The sequence below is a fragment of the Frieseomelitta varia genome, unplaced genomic scaffold, assembly GCF_011392965.1.
Source record: "Frieseomelitta varia isolate USP_RPSP 00005682 unplaced genomic scaffold, Fvar_1.2 scaffold_281, whole genome shotgun sequence".
In the NCBI taxonomy this organism is placed as follows: domain Eukaryota; kingdom Metazoa; phylum Arthropoda; class Insecta; order Hymenoptera; family Apidae; genus Frieseomelitta; species Frieseomelitta varia.
The window spans coordinates 349,341-369,686 of record NW_025110014.1 but is presented as its reverse complement, the minus strand read 5'-3'; the positions used below and the strand labels follow the sequence as shown (position 1 = coordinate 369,686).

Genomic DNA, 20,346 nt, shown 5'->3' with positions numbered 1-20,346 from the left:
GTTATGAAATAACTATTGTGTTGTTTGGTTGACAAATTACTTTTAACAGCTAGCTGTAATGTTGGAATAACATTGAACTAATACATCCAGAAACGTCGGAAGTAGTAACACCTAGATAAACTCGGACCTTGAAACTTGCAAACTTCCGATTGAATTCTTCGCGACGATGCCGCAATAATATCGCGAAAGTTCGTAGTTGAAAACGTGCCAATGAAACTCCGAAATGTTATAGGAGAGTGATGGAGAGTGTTCACAAGTGTTCGTATACTTTCGCGAGGCTCCATAACGGCTGTAACGAGTTCCGATCGATCAGATTTCTTGTACAGGGAAAACGAGTCAACACTGTACACGTGTCGATCGATTAACGTGATTTTTCGTTAATCACGTTAATTAATTGGGTGGAATGGTCGCGTACTCGATAGACAGCAGCAGGCGATAAATACCAGATGCTCCGGGAAAGGCAAAGACCGATTCGTCAAACGGTCGATCAATCCAATTCGAACGGGCGAGTCGCGGTGACAGTGGCCTGGCTCGTTTTGTATAATCAGCAGCGAGTTCCGTGCGATTCCGCGGCGACGGAAAAACCGACGGACTCGAGACCGCGGAAAAGGATAATGCGAGGAAGAAACGAGACGAACTCGTTCGGAGTCGAATATGGTTTGACAGCGCGCAGTAGGGCTCGACAGAGAAAAACAGCCACTCTTCCGCGCGGAAAAAGTCGATGACAGTCAAAGGAGCAACGACTATCCTTTTTGTCCGCGGTGCTGCGACAGATGGCAGAGTTTTTCTTGTCGCTTCATTTAAAGTAATGCCGGCTCTCTGCCCCTTTAACGGAAGATTCGAATACAGATTGAGTCGCTTCTAATTTTCATTTAAAACACACTAATGACAAGAGCGTACGTTACAGAAGAACTACATCCATTACTAAGCGACGGCAATACGTTTGAGAAGAGTCGGCTCAGTTTTTACGCAGTTTTAGTGCGGAGACACGGCTCTGCGGAAACGATCGTTGGAACGTCACGTTCTCGAATGAAATTACAAATACAAGCGTATGGAAATTTATGGAAATCGCTTCTAAACACTTTCTCGTTATATGGATGATCAACACGTTCAGACAGAACCGAACGATGAATGACATTAAACTCAGTGGTACTACAAGTCGGAATACGATTGAAGTCAATATTCATATGATTACGGAAAAACTCGCTAGACCTTTATGTGCCACACGAACGTGGTAATGAACATGTTAATTCTATTATCTATTATTTAATGAATGTTTTGCTTTACTATGGTAGTTAAACTGACCGCGTAACACTCAATTAATAAATCGCAAATGAAGGAGAGGAAAATATTTCTTTCGTCGAGCGTAAAGACGTATGTGGTTTAATCAAAACCAACTGAACAGAATAATACAATAATGCAAGCCAGTCGCGCCGCTAATTACCGCGAACGTAACGAAAAAAAGCGAAATAAGAAGAAGATATTCCTCGTTTTTTTCTTTTCTTTTTTTTTTTTTCCTTTTTCTGGACGTCAGACAGAGTTCACAAGGTTAATCGAATACTCGTGTCGCGGATGGTTTAGCACCCACTCGCTAACCACGCGGTCGTTTACTTTCTCAAGTAACGTTCCTGTTTTTTTCAAATAATAACCTGGCTACCAAAGGCACAAGAAACGACTCGATGAACAACTCGTTCCCAAGGATCAAACGTTGATTCACGAGATAAGTTGAATTGTTTGCCTAGGCCCCGCCGATTCACTTCTTCAACCCATCTTCGGTATACATTCGCCCACGTATTCGCCTGGCTGGGGAAGCTCTTCTAGATTTTCTCTCTAAACTGCACATAACCATTGCGGTTGTTCGAAGAGGGAAGAATAATAAGCTGAGACCCTCTACGCAACCGGATGTGTTCGAGCCTGGCTAAAAGACAGTTCGTGGTTGGCTAACGGAAAGGACGAGCAATGCTTCTCGATGCAGTTTATGCAGGACGATGTATTAAATATTGCTCGATCCACAGGACGTTCTATCCGCTACGTCTGCCCGTTCTCTCCATCAACATTTATTTTACGACGTAAAAACCATCCATCCGTAATGCTTAAATTACTAATAATTTAAAAAAAAAAAACAAACATACAGTGTCTCGTGTGAACTCTTGCGCTGAAATGATGTGCCACGCACGTCGAAAATTTTCTGTCCCAAATTGCAACATTTTCTCAATTTTAAGTATATTTAAATATAACTCAGGCAAAACAAATGATAAGTTTATTACTTCTTAATAATTTCTATCCAGTGACATCATACCGAGTTCAAAAGAAAAAGAAAGCGACGAATTATTGTATACGGTTCGGTCGCTCGTTATGGTTCGCGAACCAGTTGCCAGCGCAAGGGGTTAAACTATAAATGTCAATCCTATCCCTCGTTTGTCGAAATATCGAAATTTTTCCTCATCTCGTGATCAATATTTTTATTATATTATCGATCGACAACACGGTGAATTTTAAAATTTACAATGCAATTCGATCTTCGCAATCATAATTGTTACATATTGCGCAAGCTTTTCGAACAAATGTAATGTAAATTATGGCGCGTCAATGGCGTTGTTCTCGTCGGCGAGACCTCTTTTTCGCAGAAGAGAAGCTCGTTGCAACTGTGATAGATCCTCGCATTCAACGGTAGTGGTGATACGTCAACGATTAATTGCTGGCGCTGTCGATTAACAGCGGTGTTAAACTGGTAACCGCGCCGCGAAAATAGAAACGGAGCCGCGCTCCGATGCGTTACCGTGGGAGAAAAGAATTGAACCGGCACCGGCTCAAATAAATATGTCCCGGCGCGCGTCCGCCACGATCTTGTCTCCTCCGGTTCTCTAGGATGCTTTCGAGGAGCAGTCAGGAAGGCTGAATAGATCCGGAAGATCGTTTGGACGATAATTAACAAGGTACAGCGAAGGTCGAAGGGAGCGCGACTAATTAACGCTAGCCAAAGCGGCTCGTGAAGAGTTGAACTAGTTGATCCAGCGGGGGAGTGGATGCCGAGAAACGACTCCAACTCTATTAAATAACGAACCGGTGGTAATTAGTCGTTAATTACGATACGCTATCAGAGGAGCAGAAGGGTTTACAGGCCGACAAAGACTGGAAACGAACAAAGCGGGGAAGAAGCGACTTCTCACAGCGAGCCAACCACCTCTGAGATTATATTAAAACGCGAAAACCGATCGTCCGAACGACAGATTTGATAATCATATAAGAATGTATTGAAAATTAAAATTCAATAAAATCGATGTGTCAGATAATCGTTGCTTACAATTACTGATTTCCACGGCGAATGTGTCGATCTAATCGTCGAACAAGACACGTGATTGTAAGTGATAAGCACCGAACGACCGGACTTTTGTTAATTCAAAATTAACGAAGAGGTTCGTTGATAATTTAATTTAATTTTTACGCAAGTATAAGTAAAGTAAAAAGAGTAAATTAACAACAATAAATTTAACCTAAATCTTCCACTCGTTGCGACAGAAAATGTTAAAAGGACTCGGTTTGAAAAAGAAAGCGAAGAGACTATCGAAAACTACCATTCGTCCGCGAGGCGACTGTACGTATTTGGCGTCGAAAGCAGCGGTAGTCTGTTCGAAGTAGCAAGAAAAAGATCAAATCTGAAACAATGAGAAATTTTCTCTTTTTGCAGAGAGCCTATCTCAGCGATTCCAAATACGTTTTCGAAGCTAGCGGGCTCGTCAGTATTTGTACGAGCGAGAAAGGTTCCGGGGTAGTTCACGTAAAACTTAGGTGCAACCGGATAATAAATCGCAGCCGGTGCGTAAGTAAGATAAACGCATAATAAACAACCGGGACAGCGATCGCGAGGAACGGAATGGCGAGGATATCCCTCCTCGCTTAGCTGGTGAAGTTTCAAGTGAAAACTCGGATCGATGCGCTGGTAATAATTCAGATAGCAACCTTTCGCTGTGAGAGCCGAAGAATGCCAACTAACATGGCGCATCTCGTTTCTAGGAAACGATATATGAGCGCCGTGACATCTGGAAAATATTAGCATCCAAATTTGTGCGGTTGAAACGGATCCAGATAATTTCGCTCGTGTGAAGATGAAGAATTATCGTTCCTCGTTTGAAGTGTATATTTAACCAGGTATATTAACCGGACAGGACCATACAACCAGGCAAACATATAAATTACCGATCAATCGATCGGTAATACACGATATTTTCGTAGTTGGTCGGAATGATGAAGTTATAATCTCAAGTGCAATATATCAAGAAATAATTAAAAATTCGTATATGGCATAAATGAGTAATGAATGTAGGGGGGTGATGTAAACACAGCTGTGCTGAGAGAACGAAATACGCGAATAACGTTAGCATGACATTGTTGTATATAAATTACGCGTGTGAAGAGTGTTGTCATTGATCAAAAAACACCATTTCAGATCTATTATTTGATAAAAATTCATTGCTAATGTATTGCAAAAAAAAAATATTAAAAGAAATACATATGTTGCAATTCGACATCTGACATTTATCATATTTAAATGCTATATTTAATTTATTCTTACATGAACTATATGAAAATTTTCAAATTTCTTTTCAAAATACCTATACTCGTTACTATTTCTATCTTCATGAGTATAATATAGAGACAAATCTACTTGAAACAAGAAAGATTTACAACAGCGTGTCATATAGCGATGCTTATATATCAAGACTAAATTACAGATCAAAAGATCAGATCAAAGCATCGTTTGCAATGCATTTGTGACAACGTTTGAAAGAGACTTCTAATAATAGCAACTGATGAGCAGGATGTAAGTTTAGACTTCGTAGGTTTAGATCCTCAAGCGTACATTGTAAGTCTTGCAAACGTATTGCACACATGTTCCACAATTAATTACGAATTTAATAGGGAACATACGAGTAGAAGACATAGGCTTGAATGAATCACACGACGAAAGATTAAGGAAAATACCTTATGTCAACTTCATTCTAAACGTAGCTCGCAAACGTAGACCTAGGGATGAGATTAGGTTCAACATATATTCTAAAATCTAAGTTAATTCCAAAGTTTCTTCATACATGTGGTTATCACAAGATTTAAACTTCGTATCATTCGAATGTTAATTGTTACTATGATTATTTCATATATATATACACGTTCTCTCATACATGAGAGAACGTTGATTATCTCATATATATATATATATATATATATATATATATAATTTTTAATTTAGAGAAATTAATTTAATGAATCTTAGCTCCAAAATTTTTCAAATTAAATTACAACTGTCTTGATTATTATTCAAGTCCTGAAAGTAAATAATCTTGCTATTAACAGATATACGAATAATTATATAAATATAGAAAAGATATACGATAATATACAAAATTATATATAATAATTCAAATGAACTCGTTATGATATACTTAGGAATCTCTAACAATTACATTCATTAAAAATGAATGAATTTGCATAAATATTTGCGCAAATATACACACGCGAAAAAGAAATATCAGTATTTTTTAAAAAATAGCATTTTCAATTTAAAAATAGCATTTAACGTTCACACGACAATTACGAAACTAAATGATATATAGACCAAGTCGTTAAAGGGACTTAGCTTCGTTTTCAATAAATCAAACGATCATTTCGCCTGACAGGAACGTGGAAACCAAGTCGGCCACAAAAATATAAATCTTCCCGCATCCCCTAATAGCGTTAGCTCTCAGCACGCTTAATTTCGCATGCTGTCACTCGCTAATGGATTCGCTCTAAACTTCTACGACCATTTCACGGAATCGGATCAAAGTAAATACATTGCAAAGCTCCATTGGCAAAAGGGACAAAAAAGGAATGTCAGTTCGTTCCGACAGCGACATGAATCTCGTGATCTTTCTGAACAGGCTCGCGGCTTGTAACGTTCCGGAAAATTACGCGATCCTAAAATTGCGAGATTGTTGTGGAAGAGGACCGAATAAGCCGGCGATTCATCATCCGAAATTTCCATCAAGGGTTTCGACGCTAGACGAAACTCGCGATCTCTCTTTCTTTCCTTCTGGTTTTCTCTTCATCTTTTTGTTTCTCGCGTCGTTAACTCTTTTCTATCTTCTTGCGTGCATCTCATCATTCCCCGCGCTAACACGATGCAGCAGTTTTCCTCTTATTTCACGCGCAACATCAGAAAGAATTTAAGATTTACAACGCAGTCTAATACATTCGCGGCCAGAGGACGGCTATACATCATCCGAAGCCAGCCAGAATTTATCGTGTAACCGAGTTAACGGGCACCAAGTCCCAACGCCATCATCGTCAACTACGTGCCTTACGCCAAACCTAAGTCATTCGGGCATAGTCTGACGAATTGCGATACGTCTGCTCTATCAAAAATATACTCTTGTATATCTTTGTAACGAATAAAGGGACAAATCATTCGCGTGATTGACCTCTTGAAAAACGCATTCGAAGAGAGTCAAGAATTAATTTCACTTGTACAAGGTGAGATCTCGTGATAAATTATTTTCAGTCAAATAAATTTTAGAAATTATGTAAATCAATAACTAATCGATCGTACGATATACGCCATCCAAAAAGTAATTGAATAAGATTGAGATTCCTTGTACAGATTGAGATACTTTGTAAAAATATTGTAAATAATCTCTCCTAAAAAATACATCATCATTCATAACTATCTAGTATTTTTTTATCTGGGATAATTCTTTCTGACTGACAAATCTACACGCAGAGTGCTTCGATGTATTAGTATCCACTGAACAAAGTAGAACATTACATGCTGAACTCGGACACGGAGACAACGCTACAGAAGTTACCATGCTTACCGATACAAATTTTCCTACAGGACGCATATGGCGTATTATATTAGATAAATATCGAGTAAGAAGCGATATCATCGAGAACGATAAACTGATACCTGCCGACGTTGCCTATCACGCAGAATCTTATCTTCGCCCTTTATAAAAAATTCATTTCAATACACTAGAGCCATCGCGACACGAGGAAAGGGAAACGGGCGACCGTCGAATACCAGCCGCAACGAAGCGACAATGATACACGAGGCAGGAATAATTCAAAGCGACACGCCTTGCAAATTTCTCCGGGGCTGGACTGATTACGGAAAGAGTTAACACGAGAAACGCGATACTCGGGGAAATTATGAATTTACACTTTTGGCCGGGGGTATCTTTCTTCCTGCGATCCGATCGAAGATCGAGAAAAGAAAGGAAAAGAGAGGGAAAAGGGAACAAAAAGGAAGAGAAGGGAAAAAAAAAGAAGAAGAACGAAAGAAAGAAGGAACGGTAGAGAGGATCACCGGGCCTCGGGGCCGATCTTATCCCCGGCGTCGTGGCATCGGCTGCCTACGCACGAACGTCCCCGGTGTCTTGACAGACGTCTGAATGTGCATGCGCGCAGCTGCATTTCACGCGAGACACCCACCGGCAATTATGCGCATGGTGAAACGCACGAGGGTGAAAAAGAAATCGCGAGAGCCGATGGCGGGAGCCGAGCCGCGTATAACCGCGCAGCAGAAGGCCGCGCGTATACGCTCTGTACGTGGAAAAGACCAAGACGACTATTTGTCAACGGCTGAGAGACGGCAGCGGATCTTACCCACGGACTCCTCTTTTCTCTCCTCTTCTCCCTTCTCCGCTCTTCTCTCCTCTACTCGCGGAACGAAGAAAAAACGGTGGAAAGAGAGACAAGAGGGAAGAGGACTCTCTTCCCCTTCGCCAGGCCTAAGAGAACGGGGCACGTTCTTCTTACGTGGATCGCGGGTACAAATCGTCGCGGTAAGATCAAAAACCAACCGTACGTTCGCTTTCAGTGCCGTGCCGACAACCAAGCGACCAGATAATCCGCCGTATAATTTCGTCACCGTGGAACGTGGTTCGCTATATAGTTGGAAACCCCCTTTTACATCCGGTGGAAACGTCGATTCCCTGTCTAACTATAACGCCAGAGAAAAATATGAAGTGGGTATCGAACAGAAGACGTTCCACAAGAACAAGACCAGTGCATGCACGTACGCACGATGTAACAATGTTGAGACGCAAGAGCGTATGTACGTCTCAACTGGCAATGAGTTCGATAGTATAACGAACAGTTTTCCTTTGCCTACTTTGGCTACTCCTGACTACTCCTTGGCAAACGATATATTCTCCGAGAGCCTGCGAACAGCTGGACGCTTTCAAATTTACGATGCACCGAAAGAAACAGCAGAGATTGCGCAACGGTGCATTCCAGTTCCAAGCTGTTGCTACTCGACAGCCAGTTTTATTACGCATCTGGTTGATGAAATAATAGAGCCGAGGCCTAATACGGCCGTCTGGTATTTAAATATGGACCGATCGTGACTATTGGTAACCGTATGAGCGTGAACGAGAACCGTCGATACACGTTGCTCCATACTACGCGAAGAAATGTAAAAACGCAGGGTTGTCCGGCCCTCTTTCAAGCCTTACGCGTTCACGAGCGCAGCCGCAATTCGAATGCCACGCATTCTCTCTCTCTCTCTCTCTCTCTCTCTCTCTCTCTCTCTCTCTCTCTCTCTCTTCCTGTTGGCGCTGAGTCTCGCGTGCTGCTTCTAGTGGGATGCAATTTTTCTAAAGGCGAGCTAAAATAACCGTTCTCTCCGCGTAGGTACGTGGTTGACGTGGTACTAGCCTTGCAAGGCTGCTTCTGACAAGACGACCTCGCTCGAAGTCAGATAGTAAGCTCGTTGCAACGTAACATTCTCAAGTGTGCGCCTCGACGAATCGCCGGTGTGTCCAGACAAGCCGCGCGAGAGATATTTTGCTCTTATTTTTAATCGGAGAGGGGGGGGGAGAGGATCGAGTATGGAATCGGTCAGGCATTACTCGTAATCATTCAGAGGTCTGTGAAACACACACGACCGGCCCGCGCGGTATAACCGTGAATACGGCTCTCTGTATGATTCCGATCTGCCATAATACTAGCGCGGCTCTATTGACAGTAAATGCAGTAGAAAAATGAAAGAGTTCATTCAGCTGTCTTCATATTTCAATTGCGTATAGCTCGGCACTGAATGCACCGGACTGATACGGGTAATCGAGACAGGACGTACGCGTCGATAAACGATGGAATTTCTTTCTTTCGTGCCGCTCTTTCCTCGCAGGAGAAAAAAACAAAAAGAAGAGAAAATATTACAGAGAAAACGATAGCACGCGTTGATCGATGTCTCAAAACTTTTCGACCTTATTGCATCGTGGACTAGGAAACTGGCACGCACAAGACAAACTTTCGTTCCTTCGAATTATTCACTGGGAAACATTCTTCCCTGCCGTTGCCAGTTAAAACAAAAAATATGCAAATCCACGGATAACTGCGTTTCACTTGCGTACGACCGTAACGCAATATACGAGCGTATGTTTTACAATGTTTTCATAGGTCAACGACATAACGGCAACAATAACGAAATTACTTCCCTGAGACGTTGCTGGACTTTTAGCTTGCAGACTTCAAACTGAGAAATCGAAGGAACACGTGCGAAGATGAAAAATTGCGCAAATAGCGTACAACGTAACGCGCTGTACGGTACTTCTCAACGCAATTATACCCTTTCGTTGTAACTGCAATTACAACAGCTGCTTATTTCGCGCAGCACTTTTTTTCAGGATACGTACATATCGGTATCATTCATAGTTGCCAAGGTATCATTCACACCGTAAACACAACTTAATCCTACACAATACGCTTCAGGGACAGATGTACGTATTTACCGTCCGTCACGATCGCAATTTCCATCACCATCTCCATCATCATCATCATAATCATCATCATCCAGATCGGACCTCCCGGCAATACACGTATCTCTGCGAAAGAATCTAAAAACGAGTCATGCGAATGTACGTAATACCGAGAATCGAATGTAATTGGGGGAGGAAACGCGAGGCCGGTCGCGCAATGCTCATGGCAACGAGACCTCACACATTATTGTTTGCATTAAACGTATATATATATATATATATATATATATATATATATCTGTAATTTCTCGAAAATTACATTTACCGAATTACGTGTACCGCATGCGGCACCCTACTTAAACCAACATCTGCCCTGGACTCGAAGGAATCAGGCATCGAACTTCCCTTTTTCTCTCACGTACGCGCACATCCACCCAACGTCAATTACACATAATTACTTGTTGCATTTTGAAATTGAACTTCCTGCCCGTTTTCGTTTCGTTTCGTTTCGTTATCATTGCCCACGTCTCGCGCGTAGAAGTTGGTAAAAAAGACTCATTTCATTTAAAATCCCAATTGACATTCAGAACGAAACCAAGATAAACTGCTAGATCTATTTTCTTTTGTTTTCGTTGTTTAAATGATACATCGAAATATGTAAAATGCATAAATCTGTTTGTAACACAGTTTTTAATCGTCATGAAACACGGATGAATAATTAATTGAGATACGCGTTGAGAAGGAGACTCGATTGTTCACTGTAACGAACGAAAGTTGCATAACCAATCGAAACTATAGTCAACAGGCACTCCCCCATTATGAAATTCCAGCTTAATAGGCTTCCGGCTAAGCGTGCGTGCCTAATCGGACCCAGCGGCCTAAATTCCATCCGATCCTGCTTTAATTGTCATTCAAGTTGCCGCTTGGCGAAGCTTTTTTCCAGTCGAGTTTTTCAACCATGATCTCGCAACGAGTCAGCCGCTAAATTCCGATGAAACCGGACCAAGAGAGGTGCAACAAACAAATCCGACTTTGTCACAACTTCGCCACTTTGAATGTTTAACGACGCGTGGTAGACATTCTACCACGTGCGCGCAACGTTCGATCCATTTCGATTCGTCACGTTAATCGCGGAATCAATTAGAAACGCTCAAACATCTCGCCAGGCTAGCCATCAGCCATTCGAGTCTATCCGAGAGAGAGAGAGAGAGAGAGAGAGAGAGAGAGAGAGAGAGTGTGTGTGTATGTGTTTCCACAAAAGATTTATTTGTTGGCGGGCGCACACGTACGCGCGTGTCGCGCGATAGAATCTTTCCCCCCTCAATCATATCGTGCAATCGCAATTAACTACGAGTTCGCACGCAACCACCGAGAAACGCCAAGCGAGATCCCACGTACGGATCGATCAGCTATGTGCAGCAAGCAAGCCCTCGTTCGAGAACGATACGCGCGGACCGATCGAGTGAGCATTTCGAGGCAGCTAGACGTTACCCGCCTCGGTGTTACGCGACTAACGATCAATTAGGAGGCAACCGCGACGAATCAATCGGCAGTGAAGAAGCTTACGACAAGGCAATCGCGACGAATGGGAAGGGAGCCGTAGGAAGATCAAGATCCCTAAGAACCGATCCTCCGGCGAGGTCGACGCTACTAATTCCTCGGGATCGAGTCGTGCCGCGACCACGCTCGCGATTGGTCCACGCCGGTGGCGGTCCCTTTTGTTCTTTTCACCAAGAAACCGGCAATATGTGTAGTGCAACCTGACAACAATCGTGATATGCCAACTGACGCCCACGCTCCTGCGCGACTTGAGACGTGTTCCTATGCTGCTACCTTCCTTCTCGGCCCTGACCTGCCATCACCTCCGACCATTGCTTTTTAAACCAACACCATTTTATTTCTTCGCGCCCATTACATCGGCCCTGCTGCACCTGGGTGTGTAGGTGTTACTATTGTCCCGACCTATTGCCCTACCATTCTTCAAAATATACCTGTATACGCTTTCATTCGACGGCATTAATGATGATGGATCGATCGTTCGACGGAATCAGATACTAACCGCTACGGGAAATAATTGGATCGCCGATAGACCGGCATATAGGAATACCACTGCCGATCGTGCGCCGATTGAATCCGCGCTGAATTCATTTCTATACGTGAATTAACGATAATTTCCTTGAAACGTGGCAACGTGCACTGCGTTGCGTTGCGAAAGATGAAACGTGACGAACTGAAATTTCTAATAATAATAATAATAATAACTGAGATTAATAGCTTGGAACAACGAGAAGAAATTGGAATGAAATCTTTAGCTAATAGAAGCTAACTGTACGTAGAAGATTAAGATACCAAACGAGGATATTAAGATAATAAACTAGTGAAATAATACCTCTCCGTGGATTAATGGCAATCCCTAATAACCACCTATAGAGAACTTTCCTCTGTTCTGTTAAGAAATGTATGTTTTCAACGTGCAATTTCAGCATGCGAACCTGTATTAAACCATCTCAGAGAACAAGAGAAAAAACGTTCGCGCAACGAATTGCGCGTAATGTCTATTCTACTTTGGCAATGGACAACACTCGTAATGGCATAATGGAAAAAGGAGTCTCGATGGCTGACGATTACATTCACTATCAACTGCAATTTCTCCCACCTCGAGGCAACCTCCGTACTCCTACCCTGAACGGCGACAGTTCGGGCCACCTCTTCCTGGAAAGTGTACCATCGCCGACCATTGGATGCCACGGAAATCAAGGCTACCAATTGGACGATACCAGTCTCTCTAGCGTTCACCGAGGAATCTCGCGACCTCACAGAACAAATTCACAGCGCGGCACACGCGATGCACGTGCGTACGCAGCCTGATGCAGTCACAATACGTTATCGATTCGGATCTGCGGGACGTCACGCCTTCAGGTTGCATGAAGCGTTTATGTTAATTACGCGCGACCTTCGCTAACAACCGATAGCGCTTCTCGCGTTAGCTGTAAAAACGTTCTCTTTCGCAACGAGCACGAGCGTAAAAATTAGATAAGATCGACAAAGCAAAGCGTACAGAAGAGAATCGGCGAGAGGGATTTCAATTAGCAGCTGCGTTTGCTTATTGTTCTTCGAACACGCAGCGATACAGTCAGAGGAAAATTGAATTCGCGTGGTTTATACGCGTTCTTTTTTTTTTTTTTTTTTTCTCATAAATCTTACACCGGATATAGAATTACGGTTTGAATTAATTTCTATGTATATTTGCGAATTTTTGTGAATTTTTACGAAGAAGTTTGCGCTATACAAAGAGTTAAAGTTTAACTCTAAATTATCGCAACGTCGTCGTAAGCCACTTCTTACATTTTTGGGGCAATGGAAGCAAAACACGAAATATCTCGTGAGTAACTCACATGTCAGCCTTGCCGAGCAAGAAAAACTGAAAAAAATCTACGTTAATGGATACGAAGCACGATGCGAGCAATTTTCACATTCTTCTCGAGGAAAGAAAAATTGAAATGCCGCGCGAGTATTCTTAAACGCGTACCGTAAAAACACGTGCACGATGAATATTCGAGCAACAGGCAGAATAAACATACCGGTGGTAGAAATTTAATTAGAACTAATTTCACGCGTGAATTTCGAACGTTTCCGCAAACAATTATTCACTTAACAGACGCAAATTGTAAATAATACAGCGGTCAGCGTGTCGTTCGCGATGAGGAGGAGGAGGAGGAGGAGGAGGAGGAGGAGAGGAAGGAGGAGGGTAAGGTTGGACAAAGACGGCCATTGAAACGGCGAGACAAAGAGCAATTTGTGCTCCACAACCCGTGAACTTTCCTCCGGCTCGCGTTCCTAATGCGGTGATAAATGTTCCCGGTGGAAAAAAGCAGGAAATATAAACCGCGCTTGCATTACCGGGAACAAGTTATGCGATTAAGACACCGAGTGAAAATCTCGACATGCTTCTACCATACCGGTATTCAAAGAACCGGGACGCGAAGTCGAGTCTCTCGAGTCGCGACAGGTATTTACTCCCATGTGCGCTCGGTATGAGGGCACATTACGCCGATCGCGTATTCCGTGACATCGGCGATGTTTTTCCAAAAATTCGAGGAATGCTCGAGATCTGCGCAGGCCTGACATCGGACGTAAAAGAACAGAAAGGGCCCAATTACGTAAGTGTTCTCGTGCGAATCACATTCCGCGCATTTCGAGGGAGTATCGTTATCTCAAGATAGCCAGGAATCTCTCGTGGAAAGAAGGCTTGATAGCGTTTGTTCACAGAAAATCTTGCGTGTCGCAACGTAACGATTACGGCGTAATAGCCCGAACTAATTAAATTACACTTTCGCCGGGAGAACGAGAAACATTTGTTATTTTGCAAAGTTTGTGTGATTTGTTAACTGAATACTGGGCTTGATTTTTATTATTGGCGTATCGTACGACGAAATGGAACTCGCTGGGTGATCTAAGGAACTAACAGACGGCGAGGTGTAACGTAGGTCACGTTGCACCCATGGAACACATGGGGAAGGAACTTCCTTAGTTAGAGCAGCTTCGCATAAGTAGGTGATTCAGATTCCTGCGTCCGCAGAATCACGAAACGTGAAATACGGAACGGAGAAACACACGCCGCGAAACGATAGGGGAGGAGCATGCAAAGAAACCAAGTTTACGAGATGATTGTCCTAGGGGCCCTATTCATTCGACACGGAATCTCCAAGCAGATCTCTATTGTAGATTATTGCGCCATTGTCCATTGTCACGATCTCCCCACAACTGAGCTTTTTGACTCTTTCCCTGACGACAATGAAAAAGAGAGTCAACGGCAAATCAAGGCGAATGGAAACACGTAGAACCCGAGTGAAAGAGAGAAATTTTCGTCTGTCACCAAACGATTTTCACGCGTCCATTGAAATAATTAAAATTCCGTCTAATTATAGAATAATTTAAACAGGTGGTTCAATTTTCATGCTAAAACATCAAAATGAAAATAAGTACCCAATGTGGAGCCAAACGTAGTAGAAGACATTGCAAAACTACAGATTCTTTAAATTTCAATAATCAATCTGATAATTTAATCCGAAGTTCGATTGTTTTTAGAATTTGCATGTCAATTCAAAAAATTACGAATGTTGGTTACTAATACATGCGGTTCGATTAAAAAATATTCATTCTAGCTTTGATAATACCATCCTTGATCGTTATGCGATAATCTCCTAGCAAAGAAAATTCAGTCGTTTTGCATATTTAGTGAAGTGAGTCATTAAAAAAAAAAAATTCTCTCAGAGCATCCAAAAAGCTAAGAATAACGAAAGTCGTGCATCCTGCGGATCGTCAATGCAAATCGATCGGCAACTCTTGATCGGCACCTGCGCGTGGGTACACGCGATTACATATGTATAACTTCGACGAAAAGCGGTCGATGCCATCATATTTTAGATTTTATCAGAAGGATATTCTACCCGTGGTATCCTGATCATACGAGGAGGCAATTATTAGTAACTGGCAAATTGTTGTACCGTCGTAATTCACTTTAATGGTTACACGTATAGTTAATGATCCAAGATACTACCAGACGTTTTACGCGTTTAAAATAATCAGCGGCGACGTTTTCTTATTTTATACAAAATGATCGGATCTAAACCACCTTACTACACTTCGCGGACTCGATCAAATACGTATAAATATAGTATGTTAGTTCCCTCGAACAATTGTGTAAAAGTTCGAATATATCCATATATACTCAAATAGAAAAATTAGGAAAATCTACATGTCAAATTTAAAATTCATTAGAGTACAAAAATATTTCATTTTGCACCGTATTATAAATTGAGAGTAACTACGACGATATTTATGAGAGTAACTACCAAGATATTTATTACTCGGAGATGATGATGATCCGAGGAAAAGACATAGAATAATTGGTTGATTAAATTGTACATGTATGTATATACCTGATTCCTCGTATTGTTATAAACATCTGACAAATATTTAAAACGCTGAAACTTCAAACATCCTTTCTGATCTAGGTGGATGAGTAATCACAGTGAGCAACAAAATCGACGCAATCAAAATATTCATCGGATAAGGAGTTAACGGAAGCACACAAAGTGCGCGGAGAAGTCTTGACAACGGCATAATTCGCGTGCTTCACTCACGGACATATATCCACGGTAATTCGAGAAACATAACTCAAGTCCCGGCGGAGCGCTACATCACGGCCACCAGTTTCTTGGCAGATATCGCCGCGGTGCACCGTGTCGGCTTCTCTTTGCTACTTTACTTGCCTTTTTCCTTTTGCCCCTTTTCGCCTCGTCCCGCGCTCACCCTCGCGTCTTGTCAACCAAGTTTTACCCCTTCCATCATAGATTAACCGACTGTGACAACTTTTCATCCCAACGCGTGTCTTTCACATTTCGCGAGCCACGTAAGTCGATATTCAAAATGTTCACGGTGTTCGTTAATACTCACTGATACTCATTTGCGTGACAAGATCATGGGAGTGTGGATAAAAAAGAATCGATATATATCAGATTTTCGGAGAACGAAACTTGAAAGTTTGATTATACTAACATATGATGTATGATATTTGAAAGACATAGCGAAGCTATGAAAAAAAAAATTGGAAAGAAAAAAAGCAGAAAAAATATTAGACATTTACCAAATATATGTTAAACAATTTCCAATTTGCTAAATATTCATTGAAATTAATGAGCAACGCTTTGTACTTTATTTACAGTACACTATGTGTATTCTTAAGAAATCAATGATCAAGAAATATCACAGGGAAATTGACAAGCCCATTACTATTGATTTATTATAAATGATTATGTTAGTCACAGTAATTTAAAATTATCTGGCTAATTAAATATATCGTATCATGCTCTGAATATAATTACACAATGATCAAGTTATAAAATATGTTACGTGTCTATAGATGTAAGAATTTAAATATCTGCGTTAGATCTCGTGTTCATAACAGAGCAGCAATCATATGATTAACGCGCGCACAACGACGACAGAACAATAAAACCACAATATACTTCATGAATTATATGTAAATCTTATAATATTATTTTATGTGCATTATCGTCCTGCTGTCTTTCGTCGCTACGTTATACTGAACGTGTTTCAAATAATAATTATACGTTACTTCAATTATAAAAGTGATCCAATCTAGTATTTGAATTTAACAATAATATTGTCATGATAAATGTCTATGATAACTAATCGAACATGAAGAATGTTAAAACAACTTTCTCTAAAACAATAATATGTAATATGAAATCGTTTAATATAAATTTTAAATTTTATTGTACTTGTGGTATTTTAACGATAGAATTTGTACGAATCTAAAAATGTTTCAAAGCAATTAACTTCTTCAATCAAAGAGTGCTACTACACAACAAAATATTAGCAATGTTCTTTCAATAATTACAATATCTCGATCAATATAGAATTTTCGACGTTCATTATTTTCTAACAGACTGGTAACTGGCAACAGATTTATTTTACAACATGCTAATCATAAAATAAAACATTATAATTAACAGCGTTGATTATAATTTTAATTAATTATACTGTTCTACTATTCGACAAGTTATCACGTAAAGCAAGATCACGCAACGGCGAAGGTAAGATGCAACGTTTGGTACCAAAACTTCTACCACCTGTCGACAATTTTCTGATGCTTGTCTCGGTACGAAAAGACACATGTAACATTATACTACAGCTATCCCAAATGTATACGAGATGGCGTGTTCATATATGCTAATCGGCACAAGAGCAGACACTTACCCCTCGCTCGCTTTTTTACGAAGTGAAAAATAATTCTCGGTCCAAAAGATGAACGCATCCTGAACGTTTGTTTTATCTAGAATTTAATCTACGCTTAACGTACAAATTTCCTTACGTATTTTAAATATATGCCGCATGCATATTGTAATTAAAAAATCAAATGGGTACGCGTGCCAAAAACTTAATCTACAATTACGGATCTATCGTTATTATTATTTTACACGTTAAAATAAAAGAAAATGTGTTAAATTATCTGATCATCTCATTTTTTTCCTTAGTTTCATGTTTCTTTATTAACATTATATATCATAGATAAATTGGATCATATCAAGAAATTCTAATGTATTTATCAATGTCTTTACTATTGAAATATTTAAATATTTAAAAAAAACTGTTCTTTCAATAAAAATAGATTTGAAGAAAAGAAATTCACGAATGAAATTCTGCTTAGATCATTAACAATGCAAAGAAAAATTCTAATAGAATGCAAAAATTCAATTAGAAACTTTCATATTTTCATTATTTATTTTTCATAGATATCATTATTTAAATTAAAATCCAAAAATACCTATTTTTTACAAGCATACAATTTATAGTGTTCCATAACTGATGGTACAATCATCTGGGAAATAATTATACGTGAAAAAATAAGTCTAAAAAGAAAGAATAAAAATTTTTCATTAAAGTTTTCATTTTTAAGAAAATCAAATTTAAAAATTTCTCAAGTATACTTGAACTTGTCTAATTCCATACTGGACAGCCACGAATAATCGATACAAGAATATTCTATGTGCAAAAATAAGTGAAAAATATAGAATAAAATTTTTTCATTTAAGACGTCATTTTCAAGAAATAGACCTTAAACATGTTTCGTTAAAAATTGCCTCAGTATATCTGTTCTTGATAAATATTCAATTTCAATTTTCTCAAAAACAAAGCATCTTACAAAGAAATTTTATTCTACATTTTTTATTCAGTTTCGTGTGAAGAATAACCTTTTATTAATTATTATTTTCTATCACATCTAGAATTAGTTAAATTCAAATATATTTGGTAAATTTAAATAAACTCGATTCTCTCGAAAACCTCAAATGAAAAAATTTTATTCTTTTTTTTGACTTACTTTCACATAGAATCATCTCCTATTCGTTTGTACTATCAATTATGGAACACCCTATATATACAAATACATGATGATTAACAGTGCATTTACAATCATAATTTAATTTAACGTGCGATGAAAATAAAATAATAAGATCACAACTTACCTTATTGATCCGTTGTCCTTATGTTTGCCGATGAAGAAGGTTGTTACGCCATCGACCATTTGATTTGCCCACGGTGGTTTGACCCAGATCAGATGCTTAAAGTGACCAGCATACGCAGCAGGTAATATCCAATTTTCGATGCTAATTTCACTATTGATAAAGATATATAATTTAGTATTTCAGAAACAATTGAAATTTAGAAATAAAAACATACAATTAAACATAAAAATCAATTTCAAGAATAATTTTATGAATCCAAACTAATTTTTATAAAATAATATCGGTTAATAAACAAAAAATTATTTAATTGAAGATACTTAGAAAACATATAAAATAACAATCTAATTAAAGTGTAATTAATAAAACTAATCTTCCTTGAAAAATAAACAAATTCAACCCACACTGTGAGAGTGACCTTGAACGTACAAATTCTTTTGTACTACAAAGATCTACTTAATCTTCTCATATTTAAATTGTTTAATACAATACATTTTCCAAAATGTACTTGTACATATGTTAAAATACAATAAACAAAATTACAAAAATTTACAAATAATAAAATAAATACTTAATAAAATAAGTAATACATAAGAAAATATATTTAAAAAGTAATTCAATTTTTTTTATGTAATATACAATTTTTTTATATATTATACAACTTCTATTTAATAGTATACTATAAGTTTGTTATTAATAAGGATAAAAAATGTTAAATACCTAAATAATTGATTTTTATCCCATACGGTATTCGCCAACATCGTTTTCGGTATAAGCATGTCAGGATGCGAATCTAAATGCACGAACGCGTTTCCTTCGAACGGAAGATGTTTCGATCCCAAACATCGATAAATAAACGGTAGCACCTAATAAAAAAAATGTAAAATTTCATAAGAAATTCAATTTCTATTACGTTTAAATTGAACGTTACGCGATTCTAATTTCAACGCTTTTAGTCACGTGATCAATTCGTCGGTGGTTAAAGCGCTCGCAGCGCCTCTAGCGTGCTAACGAGAAAATTTAGACAGAACAAGTTGCGATGTAAACAAACTAAGATGTTGATCATTTGGAAACTTACCTCATCATGATTTTCTACTACGTAAATCGGGATCCGTTTGAAGTATTTTCTAGGGAATGACATATTTCTTTCCAAGCACTAAACGTATACAAACGAACGCACGTAATCTACAAAAAAAAAGCAATTATGATATATTTAACAATTAACTATACGACATCCACGAACGCGATTAAGAGACTCCTTCACACGAAAGCACGTGGTAACCGACTGAAGTACACTAGGCGGGCTGCTCAAACGATTATTTTGCGAATAAAGGACGGACACAAGCGCGTACCCCAAATTCTCACGAGACGAGTTTCGTAAGGTGGTTTTTTTCTTCCCGCTCCCCTTAAAGAAACGCCTTAGAAACCTGATCCCTCTAACTCACAATCAGCACATGACATTCGAGTAAATGAAATTATTTAACCTTTCTCATATCGCGAAAACTACATGATTTACAATTCTACTAACGCGCATATTATTTACCCTTTTTCCTACAATT

General features: G+C 39.4%; 1 protein-coding gene across 1 annotated transcript in view; it reads right to left on the bottom strand.

Moving 5' to 3' along the window:
• The window catches only part of LOC122529266 (UPF0489 protein C5orf22 homolog), a 558,593-nt gene extending 538,518 nt beyond the window's left edge, over positions 1-20,075 (bottom strand). The window contains exons 1-3 of the mRNA XM_043655214.1: positions 19,866-20,075; positions 19,508-19,653; positions 18,791-18,940 (exon numbers count right to left, since the gene is read on the bottom strand). Of these exons, the coding sequence (XP_043511149.1) occupies positions 18,791-18,940; positions 19,508-19,653; positions 19,866-19,928 (359 nt within the window). The 5' untranslated portion in view covers positions 19,929-20,075. The remainder of the gene's footprint in view (positions 1-18,790; positions 18,941-19,507; positions 19,654-19,865) is intronic.
• Between the last annotated feature and the right edge of the window lie 271 nt (positions 20,076-20,346).